General features: G+C 49.3%; 1 protein-coding gene across 1 annotated transcript; it reads left to right on the top strand.

Moving 5' to 3' along the window:
* Positions 1–2,265: 2,265 nt before the first annotated feature.
* On the top strand, positions 2,266–25,339 carry KRT80 (keratin 80). The gene is made up of 9 exons (XM_073318955.1): positions 2,266–2,592; positions 8,042–8,256; positions 13,526–13,586; positions 15,431–15,526; positions 21,903–22,067; positions 22,520–22,645; positions 23,825–24,045; positions 24,963–25,018; positions 25,107–25,339. Exons 1-9 carry the CDS (start codon positions 2,266–2,268, stop codon positions 25,337–25,339), a joined length of 1,500 nt encoding a protein of 499 aa, XP_073175056.1.
* The last annotated feature ends 1,024 nt before the right edge of the window (positions 25,340–26,363 follow it).

Here is a 26,363-nt window from a genome sequence, read left to right on the forward strand (position 1 = left end):
ATATTGATGCTCTCGCTATAATTAAACCATGAATGAGCAGCCCACAATGCAGGCTGGGTAATCTTGCCTCGTCTTTCAAGAGACATGAGTTTCTCCATTTCCTACGTCTGGATTTTGCTTTGAACCTTTGTGTTATTTTTTTAATTATTTGTATTCCGAAAAGCCCTCGTGTGAACTTGTTGACCCATCGTGCGAGGCACCGTAAAAACGCTCACAATGGTTGAAAGTTGTTCAACGAAACGTTTGTCGCCCTTTGAAAATGCCGTTTCATCAAAAGCAAAACGGAAAATTGAAACTGGCCGCAGAACGGTGTCGCTTTCGATAAAAGTTCGTTTTTTTTTTTAAAAAAAAGTCACAGACTTCTCGCAATGGAACCTTTTGATTTTTCCTTTCAAAGGTTCTTTGATTTGGTATTAATTGTAAATTATAATAGACATTTAAAAAATAGGAATGACACGTTCAGATGGACCAAAAATTTTCAAACTTTTTGTTGAGTCGGAAATTTGGAATGTTTTTGGTTTTGTTCCAGTTTGGAATGAAAACAAATTTCAAAATGTCAACATTTCCCGCAGAATGGACATTGTGAGCTTCAGCCAACTCGAACCACCTCAGCGTAAGGGCTAATCTCTTCCCCCAAGAGTTTCTCATCTAAATAGACAAAGGGCGGAAGACAGGCTATAGCACTTTAGCCTCATGAGGAACTAAGAACATAGATGGTAAAATTGTCAAAAATGACTCACAGTGACTTAGGCGCTTACGTTTCATTGAAAGACAATGGGACTTAGGCTCTTGGGGCCAGATTTTAAAAGATTTTTAGGCACCTAACGATGCAGGGACATGCCTAGTGGGGTTTTCAAAAGTACCTGGGTGACAAACTCCTACTGGGTGCTTTGGTGCTTTCAAAAATCCCACTAGGCACCTCTCTGTGTATTCAGGTGCCTAAACACCTTTAATAATTTGGCCATAAGGGCTCAAGCCACTTTTGTAAATGGGACTGAAATTCCTAAGTCACTTAGGGTACATCTACACTGCATCATAAGCCCACATCTGTGGGACCCTGGTCTGTGGACTCAGTATTGCTGAGCACGCACTTAAGCATCCACACTGCATTGTTAACCTGAACCCGGCTCTCACAGCTGTGCTAACGTGTCCACACTGTGCTACCCAGATGGTCTATTTGTCTGCAGCTTCAGTTGCCTCCCCACTGCAAAATGACAGGGCTTGGGCCGGCGTGACAGCAGGACTTGGGCTCTGACCCATCCCCTTCGCAAAGTCCTAGGACCTAGATCCTGAGCGTTTGCTGATCCAAGTCACAGTGATCTGTGTGAGGATGGAAACAGGGCTGGGGCTCAAACCCGAGTGAGAGCGAGGGCATAGTGTGCAGATATATCCTTAGATGATTCTGAAAATTGTATTCATACCCAGCGTCACAGAGGGGGCTATGACTTTCTCTGATGACTAGTGATTTTGCATGCCTTAAATTTTAGGTGCCTGACCTAAGATGACTTAAAAGGGCCTCATTTTTAGAAAGTGCTCAGCACCTGCCCTCTGAAAACCAGACCCTTGTAGGGAGCGATAGCTCAGTGGTTTGAACATTGGCCTGCTAAATCCAGGGTTGTGAGTTCAATCCTTGAGGGGGCCATTTAGGGATCTGGGGCAAAAATTGGGGATTGGTCCTGCTTTGAGCAGGGGGTTGGACTAGATGACCTCCTGAGGCCCCTTCCAACCGTGGTATTCTATGATACAGCCAGCCAGCCACCCAAAATTGCTGGTCTCCTCTGAAAGCCCAGGGTAGAGTCAGGAATTGAATCACCACCTTGTGAATCATTGCCCATTACCTTAATGACATACCTATCCACTTTGTATGAGGGAGGCAGATCCTTGTGCCACTGGCTCGTTTCTTCACCATTTAAGGATGAGGAAGTCGGCTGCTCGGGGCACGTGGGTGCGAGCGATTTCATTTCCCTGTGAGTATCAGGGCCTGTGTGCTCGCTCCCCAATCAAACAAGCTGCACATGAAAGGCGGGAACGTAAACAAACAAAAAAGAGGCCAACAGGTTGATCTGGATTACCTCAACGGTCACGCCCTTCTCATTTTATGAACATAGCAGCGCAGGTGTTTGTAATGCATTAGCTAACCCCAGCTCAGTGGAGGCAGGAATTAAACAGACCATATTCCCCAAGGTGACACTTCTCTTTCCCGGCAGCAGCGGGTGGCTTAGTTCATACACCTTCCCCTACCTCCCCACCACCTGCCAAGCCAGGATGACCAGCCACTCCAATGAATTCAGCAGCCTCAGCAGCAGTTCCCTCTCATCTTGGCAGGCATCATGGAATCAGACCAGGGGGAGCTCAGTCGTGACGTCCTCCGAATACTACGGCTGCAGCAGTCCTGGCGATCCAGCCAGCAGAAGCTTCAGCACCTCGAGTCTTGGTGGACACACGTCTTCCTCTTGCCCATCCGTCTTCAGCAAGGAGAAGCTCTGGACCCCACTGCACCTAGACATGGACCCCACATTCCAGCAGAGGAGGAAGCAGGAGAAAGAGGAGATGAAGATCCTCAACGACCAATTTGCATCCTTAATCGGGAAGGTAAGAGGAGCGCCAGGTTCTAGTGACCACAGAGGCCAGCAGGGGATGGGCTGTGAAGTGCCTGTGGCAGGAGAAAAGGAGGACTTGTGGCACCTTAGAGACTAACCAATTTATTTGAGGAGAGATTCGCAAGGATAGCCATTCCCTGGTGCTAAATATTAGCTAATTTCCCCAGTTGGGGGGATAGTTCTTTCCTCCTGTGCTGTCTATTTTACCAAAAGTTTGCATGATTATTAGCTAACTATGGTAAGTAGCCCAGTCCACCGCTTCCAAGACCCTGCCCATCCCCATCGGCTAGTAATCTCCCTGGGAAAAGGGAAACTCGGCCACTGACAGAAGTAGGTATGGGGTAAGCAGCAAAGACAGGGGCTGTGAGGACAAAGGATAGAGCAGAAGGAGTTTCATACCTATAGCTGGGCAGAGAACCAGCACAGAAGCTGCAATCAGTAAACTAGCCTATGGTTCCTGCTCGTCTTGTTGTCTAATGGCTAAAATGAGAGAAAACTAACCAGCCAACAATGTGGCGGGTGATGGGGGGTTGGGAGGAAGGGTGGCTGGATCCGCTAAGCAAAGCTCTCCTGCAGAGAGTCTTTCATCTGCTAAGATCCAGGGGAAGGTAGAAGATTTCTCAAAGCAAAACAGTTCGCCTACTTGAGGCAGGTTCCTGCAAAGCTCTTATACTCTGTAATCAGATGGTAATCTCCCGAAAGGGTTGCTTCACTGAAGTATATTATGTAGGCAGTTAATGCCAAGCTACTATTATTTAAAATAAAAAAAAAAAACCACAGTGCTAATATGGGTCTGAACTAGTACCGTGGGGCTCTGTTTTCAACAGCATCTGCCCAAACTGCACCTACACAGGGTTCCGCGTTTCTGCGTGCATAAACAAGCATCCAGGCAGGCCCAGCTGCCCCCTGGAGTGTGCAAATGTGACCATCTGTGCATTGCACTTTTTCAGATACCAGCCCTGAGAATGAAATCTAGGGTGTATGAAATTCACCCCCGGGCAGAGGCCAACATGAGACCCAGGCCCCACTTAAACCCTCAAAACTGGCCTTAAGTGGCGCATACGAATCCCACTGGTGAGTGTGTATTACAGGGCCTCTTCTGTGTCTGATCCACAAAGCGTCTGGTACAACCCTAGCTAGGGTGGGTTGGCTCTTTAGCTCAAGGGCTTCTAGCTCTGGAGATCTCAGGTGTGTCAGCCAAGATGGCGCCCATCTCCCACTGGCCTCCTACACAGGGGTGAATTTCAACCCATTGGCAGAGAAACGTAACAGACACTTGCGAATGTGCCACTGGACAGGGAGTGTGTCTTTTTATCAGGAATTCACATGACCTCAGTCAAATGCCACACAAGCCATAAACCCCCAGGGAAGTAGCTGTGGCCATAGCTGGGAGGTGGGGGTTGACCATTCCCAGTCAGAAGGCCACACACCTTTGGGATCTGCCACGCGGCTGAGGATGAGGAGTCCTGATCAAGCTCTTACTGACTCTGGGTTTCTTTTTGATGTGGCTCACATGTGTTTGGAGAGGAGGCAGAAACGGCTGGCTAGTGGGTTCTCAGTTCTGACCTCTTCTGCAGTCTAATGAATGCAGGAACACAGGACGCTGGACTGGAAGAGATCTCCTGGGTCATCGAGACCAGTCCCTGCTATCTCAGGCAACCCTGGCTTCTCATCCTGTTCATACTTAGCAAACTAGAAACAAGAGACCTCCAGGGATAACGTGTATGGCAGGTTCTCCCATTCTGTGCTCAGTGGTGATTATCTAAGGCCCATAGGTCAAATCTTGGGTCCCCCTATGAATAGCCCCAGTAACTTTGGAAGGAGGGGAGTGGCATGCTCTCCCCTCAATCAAGGCTTAGGGACCAGAACACCCAGGCTGCAAGGTCTCAGCCATCCCTGCAGCCTCTGAACAGGAGTAGCAGCAACCACCAGCTATGCCCCTTTCACACTGGTGTTTGGGGTCCCTGTGTTGTGCAGGGACCTGGTAGCCACTTCCCTAGCCCACGAGCCACCCCCCTGTCCATGACCCCTCCTCACTGAGCACTGCCACTGAGCACTTGTTCGGTGGCACTTTGCAGGTTGGCTCTCCATGCCCTGCTGCCTTGTACCTCTGAAACAGGGCCTTTCCTAGTGCATCCTGGAGGATCTTTCACACAGGCCCGGGGTGGACTTGGCTCAGTGTTTGTGCCGGCCGTTTCCAGTGGTGCCTCTGTAAGCTTCTCTGTTTAGGTGTAGGCACATCAGGGTAGGGGTTGCCTCTTATTTTATTTATTATTTGTATTACGGTAGCACCTACGGGCCCTAGTCATGGAGCAGGACCCCATTGCGCTAGGTAGTGACCCCTGTTGTGCTAGGTGTTGTATTTTATTGATTAGGTGTACTATGTTAGCAGCTAGCCACTTACAATCTAAGCATATGACAAGAGATAGCAGATGGATGCAGACAGGGCTGGGGAGGGACACTAGGAAACAATAAGCTAATATCGGTCAGAGGCAGAGATGTCAGCAAAGCAACTGCCTAACCATTGTCCAGCCTTCCTTGTAGGCTGCATGGCAAAGGAGAGTTTTAAGCTGGGGGTTGGAAGGTGGGTCACGAGGGGGCTTTGCAGACGTTCACAGGGAGTTCCTCCAAAGCCTGGGGGGGGGGGAAGGGGGCATCATGGGAGAAGGCAGGATGGTTCTCCTTGTGTGAACAGTGCTTCGCACAATGGGGTCCTGATCACAGCTGGAGCCTCGAGGCACTACTGTAACCTAAAGAAGAAGGCAGATCAGGAGGGTCGTTCTGTGACTGCTGACAGACGCCAGACCAGAGACAAACTAAGCCGATAAAACACACTCTATTAGAGGGTCTTCTCCCAGGGACCAGTGCAATTTTCTACCCCTGGGCAAAGGAAGTTAGATCAGTCCTCACCTGCTCAACGTCTTGGATGGGCAGGAGCAGGCAGCTTTGCACAGGTGATGCTGTTACTATCCTTCAGAGAGGACGCACGGTGTCTCATGAGTGAGCCATCCCCTCAGTTGACTTATGGCCGCTTTACAGCATTTGGCAGCTGTCACCTGCCAAATTAAGTGCAATTAAAGCAATTTGTTTTGTGCGTGGAGAGGAGAGCTGGCAATTAAATCATTACTGGAAGCACTTTGAGGCTGAGCCGTATGGCTATCGCTGCGAATATGGGAGTGTGCCAAGTTAGACTGGAGGGTGGACGACCTCCTGCATGTACCAAAAAAAAAACATGCCCGCACACACACACACATACTGACAGGATACAGCGTCTGTAATTCTTGCGGTGATTGTATGTCGTTCCAGAGGGGTGCACGGCCCTTGGCAGTGCAAACGTTGGAACCTGATTCACACGACGTTACTCCAGTTTTGCCCCAGCGTCGGCCTACAATTATTTATTTATTGTATGGCTGTAGTCCCGAGCAGCAATAGTCACAGCCCAGTACAGCTCTAGTTGTACAAACACAGATCAAAAAGACAGTCCCTTCCCTGAGGGGCTAATAATCTAAGTCACCCTTCTGATTTCAGTGGAGTGACACTGGAATACGCTGCAAGGACGCAGCAGCGAATCAGGCCCATATTTATGTTTTAGGACCAACAGTTATTACTGATACCTGCAGGGAAGTGAATATCATGCTGGCCCAACTGGGCTGAGGAATTGTCTCATCATAGTGTTATCATTTGTAGTATTGTAGCAAGATGGAGGCCCCTCTTGTGCCAGGAGCTGCACAAACACATAGCAAGAGACAGTTCCGCTCCTAAAGAGCGTACAGTCTTAAGGGGAAGAGGCTGGCGGGGGGGGGGGGGGCGGGGGGGCGGGAAGGATGGTCCAGTGGCTAGGACATGAGTCTGACGCTCAGGAGATCCCAGTTCATTTCCCTGCTCTACCTTGGATTTCCTCTGTGACCTTGGGCAAGACACTTCTCGCAGTGCCTCACTCCCCTGACTGTAAAATGGGTTTAATAGCAGCACCCTACCTCACAGGGGTGTCGTGAGAATAAATGCATCAGAGATTGAGGCGTACTCAGATACTACAGTAATGGGGGGCCAAATAAGTACTTTAAATAGAGGGGAAACTGAGGCACAGAGAGGTGAGTCACTGGCAGAGCTCAGGTCTTCTGCAGCCCAGGGTGGTGTGCTACTCGCTGGACCATGTTCCCTCAAACCAATCCCCAGCTGCATGAAGCCGGATGGACGCAGCCCATACAGAAATCAAAGCACTGCCAGCATATGTAACAGAGATGCTGCCAGACAGACTGCAGGCTGAAATGGGGGTGGGGGGTGTGTGTGTGGAAGCCCTAGCAGATGAAAAGGGAAGTTGTTACTTGTAAAGAAAGACTGCAAAGATGGACAGAGAACAGAAGGATCAGGCAATCAAATAGGGATGGCGCCTATAAATGGGTGGATGGATAGATTCAATGCATGGGCCGATGAAGAGTGTATCTCTGTTAGCTCACAGGAATGTTATCCATGCTTCAGATTCATATTGAGAAGGGGTGTTTACACAGAGGAGATAGTGCCCTGTATTGTTTATGCCCTAATCACATCTGATGGTGTGGGAAAGATTCCAATACAGATTAGTATTATTCTGTCCATGAGACCTTGCCTTGGGATTCTCCTACCAGCCTCTTCTCTCCACTCCTATTCATTTCCAGGGGTTGGTTTTGCTAGTTGAACCCTGATCTGCCACATTCTCTAGAGGGTGCTCTCAGCAGCCATCCACACTTGCTCCCCTCTATCCTGGGCCGCTCTTTGCATGTCCTCTATGTTGTTCATTCCCATAAGTTTACCCTCTTTAACGTTCAATGGAGGGGTTCTATTGGTTGGCCTTTTGTGTGTTCCTTCAGCTGCCCAATGGCATGGTAGAAGCTCTGGCTTCAGTCTTTATGCACGTCCTAGATATTTTCCACTGCTTTTGTATAAAGCTTTGGCACTTAGGGGTCGAACTCTGACAAATCTCAGCATTCATTGTAAAGTCATTCCATTTAATAACTAGTATTTTTCTAAGGCTTTTGTTCTTGACGGCATTGAGATGATTGTCCGTCCCCTTGGTAGATCTCCAGCTTTTCACATCCATATGTGAAGACGGAAATAACCTTTGAGTTGGAGCTTCATAGCTTGGTCTTTAAGTTGTCAGGTTTTGATGCCATGTCCAATAGGATGCGCTAATCAGCTGTGATTTGACTTGAGTGATGGTCTGTTGAGAAACCACTGAGTATGTAAAGCAAAGCCTCCATATGTCAATGTAATGCCCTTCTGTGCCTGATCTGCGTGGGATGGAATTTTTTTACCGCTCCTTGCTTGAGAGCCTAGTTGGGTCCCCCAAGATATAAAGGTTCATGCATTTATTTCTGGGGTTCCCCATCTAGTGTGTTGGCTGAGGGGTGGACATCAGCCTTCCACCATCAACCTTCCTAATGTCTCCGGATTCCATTCTGCAGGTCCAATGCCTGGAGCGGCAGAACAAGATTCTCACGATCAAGTGGAGCTTCCTGAAAGATCAGGACAATTCCCGTTCTGAATCAGACATCAAACTCCTCTACGACCAGTACATGAGCAAACTGAAGCAAGAGATAAGGGCTATCGGCCACGAGAGAGAACAGCTGGAGTCGGAGTTGACTGAGGTGTTGAAGTCCATGGATAACATACGAAGCAGGTGCCAGTTGTCCTAGTTTGTTGGGGGTCTTTGGAAATAAAGGGATTAATTTCAGCCTATTGTTAGGTACCATTTCAAAAGTATGGACTGTGGATAACTAAGATAATAACATGGAGTTCTTCTCTTGTTGTCCATACTCAAAACCCTCAAGGGTCTGATTTGGCGGGGGGCGGGGGGGGATGATGAGCTTTCAACAAGAACTGCAGGTTCTGAAAATAAGGCTCACACTTTTTTCATGCTTAATGAACTTAGACAAGTAGACAAATAGAAATCCATGGAGAGTGTGAGAGAGAGAGAGAGAGAGAGAGATTCTAAGGGCTTGTCTACCCAATTTACATGCACAAAATCACATTTGCATGAACAGTGGTGGGATTTTTGAATGCACAAGTGCCCTGTTTGCACAAGTCAATGAGTGAGGTATTCATTTCGGTGTCAAAATACACTCATTTCAAGAGAGTGCTCTGAGCCCCTATGAAATGTGCCCCCTTCTGTCATGTTCTCCCAATCTGTGACTTTAGAAAGTGTGACTTTACCCCTGGCTTAACTGTTGTATTGTCCAGTTATTATGGGTTTACAACTATTAATGAGCCTGATTCTTCTTTCACTTATGCAAATTTTACACCAGTGTAACTGCATGAACTACAGCGGAGTTACTTCTGATTTACACTAGTGTAGACTGAAGAAGAATCAGGTATAATATTCATTATGAGTCTGACTCTTAAACCCTTTACACCACTTTGGCAGTTGAGGTAGTGTTGCCTAGTGGTTACAGTATGGGACAGAGACTCAGCAGTCCTAGGGTCTATCCTTGGCTCTGCCAGTGGCCTATCTGATAACCTTGACCAAGTCACTTTACCACCTTGTGCCTCAGTTTCCCCATCTGTGCAATGGCAATAACAATGCTGTTTGTCTGTAAAGCATTTTGAGATCTACTGATAAGTGCTATAGAAGAGCACAGATGTAAAAATTAGTATTACTTAAGTGGTTGTAATTATTTAATCTAATTTACGTAGAATTTAAGCCCACACTGTCAGAGTGGTGCAAAGGAGCCTTAGTTTCAGTTAGAGTCATGCCCCTCTGAATTCAGCCCCTTTGTTAATTGACAAATCATCCCCAACCATTATGGGTTTTGAACATATTGGTTATTTGTACCTTTTCAGCCGACACTGTGAACAAACCATTTTCACACAATGGCCTGACCGCTCACCTTGCTTAATTTGATCTGTTCCCTCATTGGGATGGTTCATGGAACTGGTGAATAATTAACAGTGAATGTGCTTCGCAGAGCAAATTCAGACCAAACAAACCACTGGAGTAAAAATTCATGGCATTTTGGGGCATTCGTGAAAAGTTTCTTGAATGAATGGTAATCATGCAAATTTGTGCTTAGCTATTTGACCCAACAAGTCATAGTGAAGCCAGCTCCCTGCTTTTATTCCGGGCGGGTTCCTCAGCAGATGAAAACAAATGTAGCTCCTGGATGATTCACCAGCTGAGGATCTGGCCTCAAAGCCTGGACTTTCCTTTACTCTTCAACCAGCACTTGATTTTGCACAGAAGGTTTTTTTCCTCAAGCATTTAGAAAATGTTATTCTTTATCTCATATTTCCCCAGGCTGCTATAATAATACTTACCTTTTATCATCCAGAGATCTCAGGGCACCCTTTACAAAGATGGGTAAATATCATGATCCCCATTTTACAGAGGTATCACTAGACAGCAGCAGAGCAGGGATTAGAACCTAGGTTTCCTGATGCGGAAGCTGCTTGTAAAACAGAATTTCTGTCCTCTGGGAGGTTTCAGAGTAGCAGCCGTGTTAGTCTGTATTCGCAAAAAGAAAAGGAGGACTTGTGGCACCTTAGAAGTACTCCTTTTCTTTTTGTCCTCTGGGAAATTCTGATGTTTTGACATTTTGCTCGGTCCTGCATTGGAATAAAATGTTGAAACTTTTCATGGACCAAAAATGTCCAAAGAATTTCAATTTAGAAATATTGTAACGTTTCATGACCGAGATATAGAGAGAGATAGAGAGGGGTGCATCATGGGAAATGTAGTCTGGCCAGGTAGCAGGTCCCATACGGGACAATAGAGGCATGAGGGGTCCAAAAGTACGACTCCCATCTGGCACCATGGTGCTCAGGCGGACTCAGCGATCAATGTCAAATCAAACAAACAACGAAATATTTTGTTTTGCTTTTCCCAACAGAAAACTCCATCAAAACCAACTTTTCCCCACAGAGAATTTGCTGATTGGAAAATGCCTGATTTGAAATTAGTCGAGCAGTCCCTAGCTAGCTCCCAGTCCACTGACTCAGACAGGAGGACCTTGGTACAGTGCGTTTTTGCTCTTCTGCACCCTGCTGCATTGCTACTCAATAGCCAGACCAGTTACCCTTAAAGCTACACACTACCCCACAGGTCCTCAGGGTCGTCCTGACGGAGAAAGTGAGCCGTGCTCTGAAAGGGTCGCTCAACCCCCTCACGAGTCACCTCCCTGCTCCCAGGCCCGCCACATCTGAAGGCGCGTCTCTGCCACCCTTCTCCAGCCAAAAGCTGGCTAAGCCGGATGGGGGGGGGTTGGGGGATGAGCATCGGTTGCGGACAAGCCCGGCTGCCATCCTGTCAGGATTGTTGTTTGCGCAGTAGGTGACATGATGTCAATGCCCTGCAATGAGGGAAGCGTTTTCAGCAGGGATTCGGGGGGGGAGGATGGCGCAGGAGAGAGGCAGGCTGTAATTAAGAACAACATACGTGTGCTGGCATCAAGTCAGACATTCCAGTTAAGAAGCAGAAAAACCAGAAGAACCAACCACTTCTCCCATTCGCCTCCCGATCAGGGCTTATGAAACAGTTAAATACCAGGGCGAGGCAGAAACAATGGCATCACCTGTCATTGTCATTTTTTCCCCTGTTCTCCTCCCTTGTGCCCTTCCCCTAGACCCGGCTACTTTAGCACTCAGATTGTAAGCTCTCCGGGACAGGGATCATCTTCCTGGGTGGTAACTGGCGCTCTGACCGCAACGCAAATGATTATTACGAACGATCAATGATTAAGAGGAGCCACAGTAACTGTGGGATGAGTTTGGGTTCTCTATTCCCATGTAGATTGGTCTCCTTTGCAAGGGTTACGCTCACTTGGGATCCGGCACGTTTCAGTTAGTTGTCAGATGGAGGCTACATTTATATGCAGGTTATAAAGGGTTAGTGGCCAAGCAAGTCACAAGCGAGAGTAGCACGTCCCGCGCACTCCCCATAAAGCACATCACTACAGGTGTGGAAGCCTGGTAATGAGCCAGGGTTAAGAGCGACTGATTGACTCCGTAACAATTGATTAGCCAGGTCTTAAAACCGCTAGGAAGCGTTTATTAACCCTTTGCAAACTCTTTATGCAGGTAACCCTCAATATAAAGGTGTAACGATGCTGCCTCTGGAGGGACACAACTGAGAGTATCAGTTCAGGACAAATTGCTTAGAGCAGGGCAGTCACAGCCCAAGGCTGGGGTCCTTTACTATTAAGGCACATCAAACCAGCCATACAGAGAGGGCTTCGGTCTCACCCCACTGGCTAACCAGAAGTCATACAAGCAATTCCCTTAGACCAGTGGTTCCCAACGCGGTGCCCGCAGGCGCCATGCCATGCCCGCCGGGGCATTTCTGTGCACCCGCCTACTGACAAGGGAGTGCGGCCGCCAGACAACCCGCCGCCGAGGATTGGCAACGCCACTGCATTCAGCGGCATTATGGCAGCGACGCTTCTTGACGACACCCCTTCTCGGCGGCTGGTCATCCGGCACCTGCCATGCTCTTCTGGGAAGATGAATATGCTACTGCAACAGAAAGGTTGGGGACCACTGCCTTAGACAGTCCAGTTTCCCAGTATCACCACCAACGCCACTCGTTACGGGGAGGAATGGTTATGAAAACCAATACCCCAGTAAAACAAAAAAGGTTCTCTCGGTCCCAAAGGCCCAAGCCCCAGACCCAGGTCAATATACTCATTAGACTATCAGGGTTGGAAGGGACCTCAGGAGGTCATCTTGTCCAGCCCCCTGCTCAAAGCAGGCACAATCCCCAATTTTTTCTGCCCCAGATCCCTAAATGGCCCCCTCAAGGATTGAGCTCACAACCCTGGGTTTAGCGGGCTCAATGCTCAAACCACTGAGCTATCCCTCCCCACACAAATCTTACCACAAATCACACTGTTGCCAATCCTTTAGACTCTAAAATCTAAAGGTTTTTATTCATAAAAAGAAAGAAATATAGATGAGAGCTAGGATTGGTTACATGGAGTCAATCACATACAGGAATGGCAAAGTTCTTGGTTCAGGCTTGTAGCAGTGATGGAATAAACTGCAGGTTCAAATCAAGTCTCTAGAATACACCCACAGCTGGGTCATTCAGTCCTTTGTTTAGAGCTTCAGTTTGTCGCAAGGTTTCTCCAGAGGTAAGAAGCAGGATTGAAGACAAAATGGAGGTGCTGCAGCTACCTTTTCTAGTCCTTTTGCCATGTGGCTTGTGCTTCCTTTGTTCCAAACACAAGCCACCCAGCACATGGCATGAAAAAAAACTTTAGAGTTTGGTCCATAGGCACATCCCTGCACACCTTGCTGAGTCACAAGGTGTATCTGCCTTCTCTCAATGGATCAATTGTATAGCTGATGGTCCTTAATGGGCCATCAAGCAGGCTAGGCACTGGTGACGCCCCATTGTCTGGGGTGTCACCCAGAAGCATTGCACAAGTTTGAAATACAGACAGTACAGAGCCAACACTTATAACTTTAAATACAACATGATACGTGCATTCAGATAGCATAATCATAACCAGCAAATCATAACCTTGGTTGCACCAATGATCTATACAGTCACTGTTCACGTCAATAACTTCAAAAAAGGGTTACCATCTTTTCCTTTAAAATGGCCCTTTCCCACTCTGATGGAAGTTGAAGGAAGGCTGCCACTGTTGGGCTGGGTTGGGTTGTTCCCTTTTGAGAGCGGCAAATGGGGAATTTGGTCCCCTGGATGCAGGGTGGTCCAATGAGGAGACCATTGGCCTTGGGTTCAGAAGACCTTGGTTCTATTTCTAGCTGGACCAGCAACTTCCCCTCCCACAGTTTGTCTGTTCCAATTATAAAAACTGTCTGGGGATCACTGTGACTCTTATTGATATATTGGTACAAGCGGTGTTAAACAAAGTGACCTGCAAGATCTCCAGTACAGGATTTAGCTAAGCCTTGCCGGGTTTCACACCAACCTGCTTCTCTCTCCGTAGATATGAGGATGAAATACATAAACGGAGTGGCATGGAATTCACCTTCACGGAGCTGAAAAGGGTAAGAGGCCATTCATCTTCACAGCGGTATAAAGGGCTGCGTGCCCATCTATGGAGAAGATGCACCTGCAGTGGAAGGAGTGTCTAGTGGTTAGGGTCCTAGCCTGGGCTCAGGAGATCTGGATTTGCATCTCTGCTCTGCCACAGACTTGCTGAGTGGCCTTGAGCAAGTCACATCGTCTTTCTCGTGCAGGGCCTCAAAGGTACTGTATTTAGGTGCTTAACTTCCTTTGATATCAGTGGGTGTTAGATGGCCAGATTTCTTTGAGGACCTGGGCCTCAGATCTCTGTGAAATGGGAATAGTAGAAGCATGGTGAGGTGCAGAGATACTACGTTCACGGGGTCAGGTAAGCACCAAGAAGAGGGTTGGGTTGGCTCTGTATTCGTATGAGAGACCTGCCCCTATAGGAAATCTAGAGCATGGCTACCCAGCACAAAGAGACCAGCAGCCACGAGTTGCAGAGCCCAGGTCAACTGTCTGCAGAGCTAAAACAGACGTTCAAGGCTCGGCTCTGAAACCTGGAAACGGGGGAGGGACTCAGGGCCCAGGCTCCAGCCCAAACCTGAATATCTACATGGCCGTTTTTAGCCCCACAGCCTGAGCCCCACAAGCCCTAGCCAGTTGACCTGGGCTCTCTTGCTGTGTAGCCATTCCCCTACAGTGCTAAAGGCAGGGGGGTTATAGGCTCAGTAGATGGCAACCTGGGCCAGGAGGACCACAGACTGGTGGAGGTGATGTATTTTGAAATGAACCATAGACAAATGAGGACCTGAGCACCTGTGGTTGCTAAAGATCCTGTGCTTTTGCACCAAATGCTGTGGAGTATTACCTGCCAGGTCTTGGCCAAGTTCTATCAGGCAAGATTCCTATTCAGTTTCAGTTGCATACACCATGGGGTCTCAGCCTGGGGTCATGATCCAGTAGGGTCACAAGGACGGGTCGTAACCACCTTCCCTTCAGGGGCGCCCTGAAACATTTCTCTACATGCGGTCACAGTATGCCAAGGTTGAAAACCAGTGGCAGACAGTATTCTCCTTCACTCCCTGTGAAATGTAGTGCAGGCAGGCTCTGTTAAACAGCCACCTTGTTCCACCCCAGAGGAAGCGGCACTTGTGATGAGTGAATGGAAATCAGTTGTTGTGTATGTGGGTTTGGAATCTTTGGCAAGGAAAGCTAGGGTGTCATGAGCTGTGGGGAATGCTCACCATAAATGATTGTTATGGTTAATTACAAGTTGTTCCCAAGCATGCTCATGGCCTGGTAAGGGCAGTTTGTGCGATTTGTGTTTATTGCATCAGTGTTTTCAACAATCTCTGCTTTTCCTTATGATTAAAAGATGACTGTTTATGGGCCAGTCCTGCTTGTTTCCTTTTATGGAATGGTTATTAGCCAGGATGGGCAGAGATGGCGTCTCTAGTCTCTGTTTGCCAGCAGCTGGGAATGGGCAACAGGGGATGGATCACTTGATGATTCCCTGTTCTGTTCATGGCATTGGTCACTGTCAGAATACAGGATCCTGGGCTAGACAGACCTTTGGTCTGCCCCAATATGGTCATTCTTATGTTCTATGCCCCACTTTCTTTCATGCACTCAAGCTCTAACAAAAAGAAATTCTATCTAGAGGTCTTCTTCTCATATCACCCAACCTCAATGGGAACAGCAAAACAGGGTCCCACCAGCAACATCCACCATCCTGCAGAATGGATGGATAGTATCCCCAAAGGACACTGCTTTCTCCTGGGACTGGGTAATCAGTGCACAATGGAGAAGATCTCTAGCCCCAACAGAGCCCAACGTACAGACCATTTGTTAGCAGTGCTGATATGTCTTCTTTGCCCCACAGGATTTAGACGCTGGTTGCATGCATAGAACTGAGCTTGAGGTCAAACTGCACGGGCTTCAAGAGTTGATGGAGTTAAAGAAAGCCGTATACGAGCAGGTAAGAAGCAATAATAAGACCAGATGCCTAAGCGTGTGCAATGAGGCTGGTGGAGCTGGGCTAAATGTTTCAGCTAAATACTTTCTTTCTGGGGAAAAATGCAGTTTTGGCAGCACCAAAGAGTCAGGTGAATTTGTGTCCATTGTGCCAAATTGTTTGGTTTGGGCGGGAGGGGGAAATGCAAAAAAAAAGAATTCTGAAAAAATTTGACAGATTTCACGGCTGTGTTTGTGAACTCATTGGGATTTTCCCCGTTTGAAATTACTTTCTTTCAAAATTTCCTTTCGTTTGATGTTTTCAGGGTCCACTGAATAGAACAAACTACCTCTGTGCATACGTTTGCAATAAAAAACTCATGGCACTAAGTCTTAGAACCCGGGAGAGCTGACTCAGGCTCCAGGGGCTACCAGTTGCAGTGTAGATGTTCGGCCTCAGGTTGGAGCTGGGGGTCTGAGACCCTCCACACTCCCAGGGTCTGAGAGCCCGGGCTCCAGCCCAAGCCCAAAAGTCTACACCAGTATTCCCTCTACTTTTTGACAGGCCGTGTGCGCAAAAAATTTCTGCTGTGCAAATTTTTGTGCACGCGGTGTTTTGCCGTGTGCATGGGGTTTAGGATCTGTGTACACAGCTTAGAGGGAACAGTGGTCTACACTGCAATTCTATAGCCCCGCAGCCCAAGGCAGCTGCCCCGGGCCAGCCCCGGCCATCCCATGGGTCTCTTATCACAGTGTAGATGTAGCCTGTGTCATTTTCGTAACAGGGTTTTGTTAAGGGAAATAGCTTAGCGAGATTCAAAGGAAGGGGATTAAGGCATATTAGGATCAAAAGAACGGCATCAGCAGTTGAGCTAGCTAGGATGATTTTACAAGCTCAGTGCTACAAGGCATACACTTGTCTCCAGCTGGGATCGGGATGGAATCCTCAACCAGCACCCTTATCTGCCGCTCCTCTATGGTATATTTTAACAGAACAGGTGCCCTCTAACCCTGTTCTACCTTCCTCCGAAACACCCGGAACAGGCCGCTCTCCAAGGAACGGGCCCGGCCGTTCCGTTTCGGAAGCAAGCTGAGCGACGGTCGCCTTCAGACTCACACCGGGCGCGAGGCACCCATCAGCCACCTGCCGAAACAGCTGCTCGGCAGCGGGTGGGAGGCGGAGCAAGGGCAGGGCATGTGCAGGGAAGGAAGGGCAGGGCGGGAAGAGGCGGAGCAAGGGCGGAAAAGATGGAGTGGGGACGAGGCCTCGGGGCAGAGCAGGGGTGGAGCACCCACCCACAAAGAAGAAAGTCAGCACCGTAATATCAATGAATTGACCCAGAGAATGCAGCCGATTTCCAGTGGTGCATCAGGCACCATGCAACTGAAAAAGGCCATGCTTTTCAACAGTAAAGCTCCAAGTGCTTTACAAAGCAGGCCAGTATAATTATCCCTGTTTTATAGGTGGGGTGCACTGGGACTAAAACCCAGGTTTCCGGAGGGTTAGACCTGTGTCCTAGCCACTAGACCGTACTGCCTTCTGAATGACTTTATAAGCTGCCAGGCTGTCTCCCTGTGCGGACTGCACTGCTGGAAAAGGATGCACTAGAGATGGGAGGAAGCCATCCCTATGCACTGCAGCACCTACTGGCCTGGCTGTATGTGCCCCTCGCTATGTTCCCAGCTTCCTCTTGGATTAGTTTCTGTTGGGATTCACACTGTTGACTTTGGCAACCTGTTGTATTCTTTAATCCATCCTTCGCGCAAAGAAATTATACCTGCCCCGGCTATTCCTCAGACTGAGCCTGTATTCAGCTTAAGCCACTTTCCTAGCAACCCTTATAGAGCTATTTATATAAACTGGAAGATGAATTCAAACTGGAACAGGTACAGAGAAGGGCTACTAGGATGATCCGAGGAATGGAAAACTTGTCTTATGAAAGGAGACTCAGGGAGCTTGGCTTGTTTAGCCTAACTAAAAGAAGGTTGAGGGGAGATATGATTGCTCTCTATAAATATATCAGAGGGATAAATACCAGAGAGGGAGAGGAATTATTTAAACTCAGTACCAATGTGGACACAAGAACAAATGGATATAAACTGGCCACTAGGAAATTTAGATTAGAAATTAGACGAAGGTTTCTAACCATCAGAGGAGTGAAGTTTTGGAATAGCCTTCCGAGGGAAGTAGTGGGGGCAAAAGATCTATCTTGCTTTAAGATTAAACTCGATAAGTTTATGGAGGAGATGGTATGATGGGATAACATGGTTTTGGTAATTAAATATTCATGGTAAATAGGCCCAATGGCCTGTGATGGGTTTTTAGATGGGGTAAGATCCAAGTTACCCGGGAAAGAATTTTCTGTAGTATCTGGCTGATGAATCTTGCCCATATGCTCAGGGTTTAGCTGATCGCCATATTTGGGGTCGGGAAGGAATTTTCCTCCAGGGCAGATTGGAAGGCCCTGGAGGTTTTTCGCCTTCCTCTGTAGCATGGGGCACGGGTCACTTGCTGGAGGATTCTCTGCTCCTTGAGGTCTTCAAACTACAATTTGAGGACCTCAATAGCACAGATATAGGTGTGAGGTCTTTTTTTAGGAGTGGTGGGTGAAATTCTGTGGCCTGCATTGTGCAGGAGGTCAGACTAGATGATCATAATGGTCCCTTCTGGCCTAAATATCTATGAATCTATGAATCTATTTGACATCAAGGATTTTGTTTCCTGGATCCCTCGCTTTGTCTCCTCTTTTCCAAAGCTACAGGGGCCAAGGGAACTAGTCTTTCTTCTTCTATGGCAAGAGATATGGGGGAAGGTCTCTAAGGGTATGTCTACACTGCATTGTAAACTTGGGTCTGGAGGACCGGGATTGTGTTTCCAAGCCCACGCTTGAGTGTCCACAATGAATTGTAAACCTGGGTTTACAATTGCTGGATCCAGCTCTCAGTCATGTTAACACATCCACACTACTCTGCGTAGACCTTCTGCCTTGAGTCTTCAGCTAGAGTTGTGTCCACACTGAAGAATGACAGGACTTGGGCTCTGATCTATACCCCTAGCAGGGTCATAGGACATGGGTCATAAGTGCTTGCTGACGCAAGTCAGACTGATTTGTGTGTGGACAGGAGGAGGACTTGGGCTCACACCTACAGGAGAACTTGGGCTTAGTGTGTGGTTTAGACATACCCTAACCATATTATACATCTGTTGTGCATAGTTTTTCCCTGGTACAATTCAAAATTGATAGTGAAAGGTCCCTTTAACATCATAACGTTTTCTGGGACTTCCATCATAATTTACAGAGGTTTTTTGTTGGTCTTGCTGTTCTGGTAAATCTGGATTACTGGTTAGAGCAAGGGGAAGTCAGGATTTCTGGATTCTTTCCCCAGCCGTGGGAATACAGCCTAGAGTGAGTGGGACTTGGGAGGCAAGATTCCTGCGTTCTATTTCAGCCTCCGGGAGTGTACTTTACTGGAAGAGAAAAACTTGGTTCTCTTCTAAATGAAAAACTTTCCTTTGCAATTGATTTGTCAAAAGGTCAGGAAAATCTACACAAAAAATTGAACATGAAATAATCCCCTTTTTTGAACCACCCCTAGTCCTCCCTGAGGTAACTGATACACAACCTAGCTCCTAGTTTGAATTGGTTTCCTCCATTATTCCGTAACGACAGCCGCACTAGAAGAAAAGTTCTTGGGCACGATTCTGCTCTCATGTCTGTTTCACAGACTTGTAACTCCACGTACCTGATTCTGCTCATCCTTATAACAGTGGCAATCACAAGTAACACCGCTGAGTTACTCCTGATTTATACTGGCATGAATGTGAAAAGGCCCTCTATGCATGGAAACTGCTCCAGCATATGAAATTTACATGTATTCTTCCACATTAACCTTTCCTCTAACAACCCCTATAAATTTACCTGGGGATCAAGTCTCAAAGGGGAAGAAATACATTTAAAAACCTGTTTAATGGAAAGATTTGTCATCGGTAACAGATAAATCATCCATCCAGTCCCAATCATTGTTCCCCCAGTCAGGGAGAGGTAACGCAAACAAAGCCATAAGTACCCTACCTTCTTGCAAAGCCTTCCATACAAAGGGCCACAAAAGCGTGGAATAAAAGAACGCTGACGGAGACAAAAGGCCAAAAATGCAGAGTCTTATTGTAAAGGGGTAAATCAGGAGTAATCCCATTGAAGTCAGTCATGTTACACCAGCATAAAAGGGGAATGAGACCTACAGCGAGATGCAGCGTGAAAGAGGATTATCAGGCATTCCATTAGTTTACAATCCCTTCAGGTTTGGTCTTGTCTGAGTACCAATGGCACAGGAGTGTGGTTTCCTAGCATCGATTAGGGTGTCTTTTTTGATTTGCTGAGCCATGTCTGTATCTGTTCTCACTTCCCCTTAGTCATCAAGAACAAACACCACAGAGTCAGGAGTTGCAACATGTGTATGCTGGCTGAGGTGTGCCTACCACTACTGCCCAGTGTTGGATGGAGTCACACCTTCTCACATGCGGGAGAAGGCATAAGACAGAGTCCCCATTTATCCTTTGGGTGGTGGACAATGGAGATCCCCCTTTAGTTCGGCTGTATGCCCAGAGAAGAGTGTCTTAGTCCTGTGTCCACCTGCTAGACACTGTAATCATGAGACGGTAGCAACCCCACACCACTGACCGTTTCCTCACGGAGAGCATATATCACCAAGGACACATGGCCACCTTAGCTTTGCAATGGGTGCAGGCACCACACTGCCCTCTACTGGATGGCAGGCGTGTGTCATAGGCTGTATATTTTCAGGAGTTAGTTGCGATTCTTCTTAAGTGCTCCGGGGCCTTTGCCGCAACATGTGGACCCACGTTCTCTCTATAGCATTGATTTGGAGTCCCAGGGGGCTGGGTTGTACAGTCCAGAGTCAGCCCTGAAGTCTGTGGGCAGCCACAGTATGTCAGCAAGTATCTGGCACAAACTAGGTAACAAAGAACATAAGAATGGCCATACTGGGTCAAACCAATGGTCCATCTAGCCCAATATCCTGTTGTAGCAGATCGCAGACTCACTGGCATGACACCTCCTGCTGGTCAACCAGGAATTAGCTCCTCAGCCTCAGAGCACCCCCTGCTGGCCAGAGTCTTGCCTGCCACAGGCCCTGCAACCCTCCCGGACCCCGTTGCCCTCTTATCTTGGGATGCTGCCCCACAGCAGCACCCCCCACTCTCTGGGTCTCCCCTCCCAGGGGAATCCACACCCTCTATGCCCACCTTACCTCAGTGGTTTGTTGTCATCTAGCCCCCTTTCTCTGGGGCAAACTGCAGCCTGTAATGGCCCCTCATCACTGGCAAGGGGGTTGGACCAGCTGCCTCTGCCTATCCCTGGGCTGCAACTCTGCAGCCCCAGTACCTCCTTAGGCCTTTACCAAGGCCTCAGTCTGGGGAGTTGCAAGGCTGGAGCTGAGCTGAGCTGAGCTGAGCTGAGCTGAGCTGAGCTGAGCTCTGCTCTGCTCTGCTCTGCTCTGCTCTGCTCTGCTCTGCTCTGCTCTGCTCTGCTCTGCTCTGCTCTGCTCTGCTCCCAGGTCCTTCTCACTCCAAAGCTAGAGAGAGACTGACTACCTTCTGGCCCTGCAGTTCTTTTATAGGACCCAGCCTGGCCCTGATTGGCTGCCTCCCCACCTCTTCTTATTGGCTCTCAGCCCCAGCCCTCTCCAAGGGCTGGCTTTTAACCCTTTCAGGGCCGGAGCGGGGTGACTGCCCCGCTACACCTGTCTTCCGACAGTGGCCAGAACCAGATGTTTCAGAGGGAATGAACAGAACAGGGCAATTATCGAGTGATCCACCCCCTGTCATCCAGTCCCATCTTCTGGCAGTCAGAGGCTTAGAGAGCATGGGGTTGGGTCCCTGACCATCTTGGCTAATAGCCATCGATGGACCTATCCTCCGTGAGCTTTTTATATACTTGGGGCCTTCACAGCATCCCCTGGCAATGAGTTCCACAGCCCTCAGATTAATTCACACCCCCTTGGCCCTACCCCACGTGCTCACTGCATATGAGCATGGTGTCTGGGTATTGACATGACCACAAACTCTTGCTAAATCAACCAACACGCACATCGTGCTGCATATAATTTTGCCCAGGATCGGGGGGAATTTGAAATCCCAGCAATGGCCAAACCCACAGCCACTGCTCTGAGCCCCAGCCCAAACCCTGAGGGGGGCTGGTTGAATTAAGCAGGACACCAGAGCCAAACCACTCCATGGTGGGGTTTGCAAACCTGAGCCTTGACTTATGAAAACTTCCCACCTCCCAGCGGTGTACAGGAGGGACTGGGCTGGCCACGCACAGCTGACTGTGACCTTGCTTCCTACGTATCCGCTCAGTTCTCCTCTCCTCCCTGCGATCCAGGAGCTTCAGGAGGTGCTGGCGGAAATCAAGGACATCTCAGTCGTCATGGGGATCGATAACAGATGCAACCTTGACCTGAGCCACATCGTGGAGGAAGTGAGGGCGCAGTATGAAGCCCTCGCTTTCAGGAGCTGGGAGGAGGCAGAAGCCCTTACCTGGAGCAAGGTACTCGTCTCTCTCTCATGGGAGACATGCCGCAAAGCCATTGGTGCGGGGGAGCAGGAGAGAGCCAGCCTAGGAATCATGGTGATCGGTGAGCGGTAGATAAACAGCGAGGTGGTGGAGAAAGAAGGGGGGGCAAGGGGAAGTGAGAGAGAAGGAAGAGCTAGACAGTTTCTGAACTGGCAAGAGGGTTGGGAGGAGGGATAGTTCAGTGGTTTGAGCATTGGCCTGCTAAACCCAGGGCTGTGAGTTCAATCCTTGAGCGGGCCATTTAGGGGTCATGGGCAAAAACTGGGGATTGGTGAGCAGGGGGTTGGATTAGATGACCTCCTGAGGTCCCTTCCAACCCTGATATTCTATGAACCCGGCACCCGTGAGGGACCAGCTCCCTGCAGAATCCCAGGCATGGCTGCAAGGTGGGGAAGGGGTGACTCCATCTCAACTCTTCCCTGCAGCTGAACGAAGGAGCCACCCACTCCGCCACGTACAGGGACCAGCTCTTCAGCAGCCGGCGGGAGATTGCGGAGCTGACCATACACATTCAGAAGCTGAGGTCCTGCATCGTGTCCCTGAAGAGCCAGGTAAGGCCGGGGTCTTGGGAGAGTGGGAGCCTCGGGCATTGGAAACACAAGAGAAACGGCAGCCGCCCCCAGGTCCGAGCCAGGTGCCCACGCACACCCATCACTCCCCACTTGGGATGAGTCTGCCAGGGGAGTCTCTTGTTATTCTCTGTGTTACTCCGGCACTTACAGGCCTCAAGTGAGATCAGGGCCTTGTCGTGCCAGGCATTGCACAGACACACAGAGGGAGACAGTCCCTGCCCCAAAGAGCTCACAGTCTAAATAGCCTAAGGGTGGGAGGGGAAACTGAGACAGAGAGAGAGGCTGTGATTTGCCAGTGATTTGTGTGATGGGGAGCATGGGGATGGAGGTGGGAGAGGGCTTTGGGGGGCAGTGTCATAGGAGAGGATTATGGAGGGAGGGTGGGGGTGGGAGAGGGCTATTGAGCGGGGGTGGGGATGTCATGGGATGGGGGTGGGAGAGGGCTATGAAGGGAGTGGGGTGGGGATGTTATGGGGTGGGGTGGGAGAGGGCTATGGAGGGAGGGGGTGGGGATGTTCTGGGGTGGGGGGTTATGGGGGGAGAGTGCGGGTGCGGGATGTCATCGGGTGGACATGGGGGAGGATCATGGAGGGAGAGTGAGGGAAGGGGTGCCATGGGGGTTGGGTTGCGGGAGAGGTATAGAGGGTGAGTGGGAGGGGGTATGTGTGTTATGGGGGTGGAGGGGAAGAGCTTTGGAGGGGGAGTGGGGCTGGGGAGAAGGTGATGGGGGAAGATCGGGTGGAGGTGGGGGCAGATGTGATATGAGGGGAAGTCGGTGGAGAACGCTTATTGGGGGAGGGGGGAAGATATATTACGGGTGGAGGGAGGTTGATGGAGGCAAAAAGCACTTGGAGAAAACAGCTGCTGGCCCATCTGGCTGTTTCTAAAATGTGGGGAGTCTCGCAGAAGTAGGAACTCAAGCACTTCAGACCCCCACCTCACCCCCCCGATAGACCCACTGCAGCAGCAGCAGTCCCCAGACCTCTTCATTTATGCTCCCGGCTGAAAAGCACCCAGAGATCAACTGAGGCCAAGAAAGCCTGTGCAGAAAACCAGGGGTGAGGAACCCTAGTCACGGGCTGGGGGGCGGGAGCTGCCCATCTGGCTCAGCACCCGCTGCCCACCTAACGGCGCTTCCCTTCCCCTTCGCTGCCCCAGTGCCTGCATTTGGAAGGTGGCATCAAAGAGGCCGGGGGAAACGGCCAGCTCGCCCTCCAGGATGCTGAAGCCAAGCTGGCCGAGCTCCAGGAAGCCCTGCGGAAAGGCAAGGTGGATATGGCCGGCTTGGTGAAGGAGTATCACGAGCTGATGAACATCAAGCTGGCCCTGGACGTGGAGATCCTCACCTACAGGAAGCTGGTGGAAGGCGAGGAGAGCAGGTGGGTCAGGCGGACGTGTGCAGGGGAAAGGACGTGCGTGAGCCTCCCAGGAGAAAACCAGGCACTTAGCACGTGCGTCTGGCTCTTTGAAGGCCGGGTCCAATGTCCTTTCATGTCAATGGAGAAGCAGATCCTGAGCCTCATCCTTGTCTCGGCTGCCAGCCGAACCAAACCACTGGGCCTGAAACCTCCTGCCCCAGATGTGGGCGTGTTCACATCCGGACCTGAACTCTTTGGCTTGGAGGCATCTCCAGACATAACACTGAAGGTGGCGGGGTAACACAAAGGGACCAAGCTGTGCAGTCAGCTACACCTGTGAAAACCCATTGGAGCACGGAGCAGGGGGTCCCAAACTGGGACATCTCGGGGTGGGGAGGAGGGCACACGGGAGAAATTGTGCAGTGGTGGATTTTATTAATTAATTTGTTGCATTTCCAAAATAGGCTACTCAGACAAAGCGTTAAAACTCTGTGGGAACTTGTTATATAAAATGCGGGAATTAATTCACTTCAAAATGTACCAATGAGAACACAGATAGACAGAGACACTAACGTACAGAGCCCTCACCTCCAATCACCGTACAGCGCGGGTTCAGTTGCCCAGCAACTGTCAAGTCTAACTCAGCTGGTAGATCTAGAAGGGGGTACGCGGGTCAGCTCGTAGATCTGGAAGGGGATGTGCAATACTCTGTTATGTAGAGTGTCAAATTCTGTCTTCACCTCCACCCACGTAACCCCATTCAAGTGGGGACAGTACACAGGATCATGTCCTACATCCATTTCCACCTATCTAACCTCCCTGAGGACAGTTGGGTCACTGTGTCTGGGTATAACATTGTTTGGGAGGGCGGCACTTTGCACAAGGGTCTGAAACTGTCTGTGTTCCATAGCCTCTTAACGTCTGTCTTTACTTCCCAGCATGGAGTCACTGACGTGCCCTGTCGTCAGCAGCATCCACTCCAGCCCAAGGCACTGTAAGCATTTATTACTATAGCTTGATGAAAGCAGCAGCTGTAGGAAAAATAAATGCCAAGCCACTACTCTCATCTCCTTTCCCTGCAGTTTCATCCATCTCCAGCTTCTCGGGGTCTTCCCAGCTGGCTTCTCTAGTGAGGGGCAATTCTACCGATGGGGTGACCCGAAATGGAGCAGTGGCAGAAGCCGTCCCCACCAGGAGCCAGAGCAGCGGCTCAGCAAGTTGGGATGCAGAAGGACGGCCCAGTGGGGCACGTCCGAAGCATCGCTTGCTGTCTGATGAAGAACACAGCCATGAGGAGTCAATCCCTGCGGAATAGATGCTGGACAGGTTGGCAGCTGCGCCTGAACGAGACCAGAATGCTTTCTCCTGAAGCCCAATTCTTGCCAACGTCTGCGGGGCCAAGAATGGGAATCAACTTCAAACCAGCTCTTCCCAGCGTTTACGTCTTCCCATCTCCAACTGGTTAGAAGCGGGACCCCCATCCTGGCAGAACGCTCTTTGAACGTGCCCAATTCTCAAGCCAGTGCTGACAAACTCATCCTGATCCTACCTCCCTGAGGTGGGGCTTGTAAGGCTTAATTCATTGATGTGCTTTGAGATCTTCAAACAGAAAGCTCCGCAGAAGGAGAAAGTGTTATTACTTAGGCTCCAACGATGGTAAACTGAAGGATAGTAGCAGCATAGCGGAAGGTAGCACGTGGGAGCCTAGTGGGTAGAGCTGGACTCAGGAAACCTGGGTTCTATTCCTGATTCTGCTGGGTGAGCTATGTCCCTCCATATGCCTCAGTTTCCCCATCTGTGAAATGAGGATAATGCTATTGACCTCCTTTGCAGAGCGGTTTGAGATCACAGTGCTAGCTAAGAGCTAAGTATTATTAGTTATTTTACCAGTATTACCAAAAGGTTTCTCGCTTTCCTTCTTGCTTTCGTTCTTTGGTTTGTGCGGATTTGCGTTAGGGTCTCTTTCACCAGCTGATGAAGTGGTGCGTATGAACGTTCTCAGCCACATGACTTGGCAGAGGCTGTGTTTGGTGACGTTTCACCACTGCCATTCTGGCTGCTCAGGGGAAATGGTTGTGTAGTCCCAGAATCCTCAATCAAAGGGTTTTTTCCTGTTGCCGGCGGGAACTTTATCTTGATGGTGTCCTTTAAAAATAAAATAAAATAATCGTGACCGCAGGTATGCTGGTGTAAATCCGGAGCAACTCTGCTGACTTCAAAGGAGTTTGGCCCAGATTCTGATCTGAATTACAGTGCTGTAAAAACAGGTTTACTTCAGCTGGGTCAATGGCGTGAGGGCCTGTCTTTAATCTCATTTCCACTCGCATAAACCCAGAATG

The sequence above is a fragment of the Lepidochelys kempii genome, chromosome 20 (genome assembly GCF_965140265.1).
Source record: "Lepidochelys kempii isolate rLepKem1 chromosome 20, rLepKem1.hap2, whole genome shotgun sequence".
In the NCBI taxonomy this organism is placed as follows: Eukaryota; Metazoa; Chordata; order Testudines; family Cheloniidae; genus Lepidochelys; species Lepidochelys kempii.

What these genes read in the sequence shown, in the direction of transcription:
- KRT80 (XM_073318955.1), top strand. Translation starts at nt 2,266, where the DNA reads ATGACCAGCCACTCCAATGAATTCAGCAGCCTCAGCAGCAGTTCCCTC. An exon ending in ATGGATAACATACGAAGCAG is followed by an intron (nt 8,257 to 13,525) that starts GTGCCAGTTGTC and finishes CTCTCTCCGTAG; the next exon opens with ATATGAGGATGAAATACATA. An exon ending in TCGTGTCCCTGAAGAGCCAG is followed by an intron (nt 22,646 to 23,824) that starts GTAAGGCCGGGG and finishes TCGCTGCCCCAG; the next exon opens with TGCCTGCATTTGGAAGGTGG.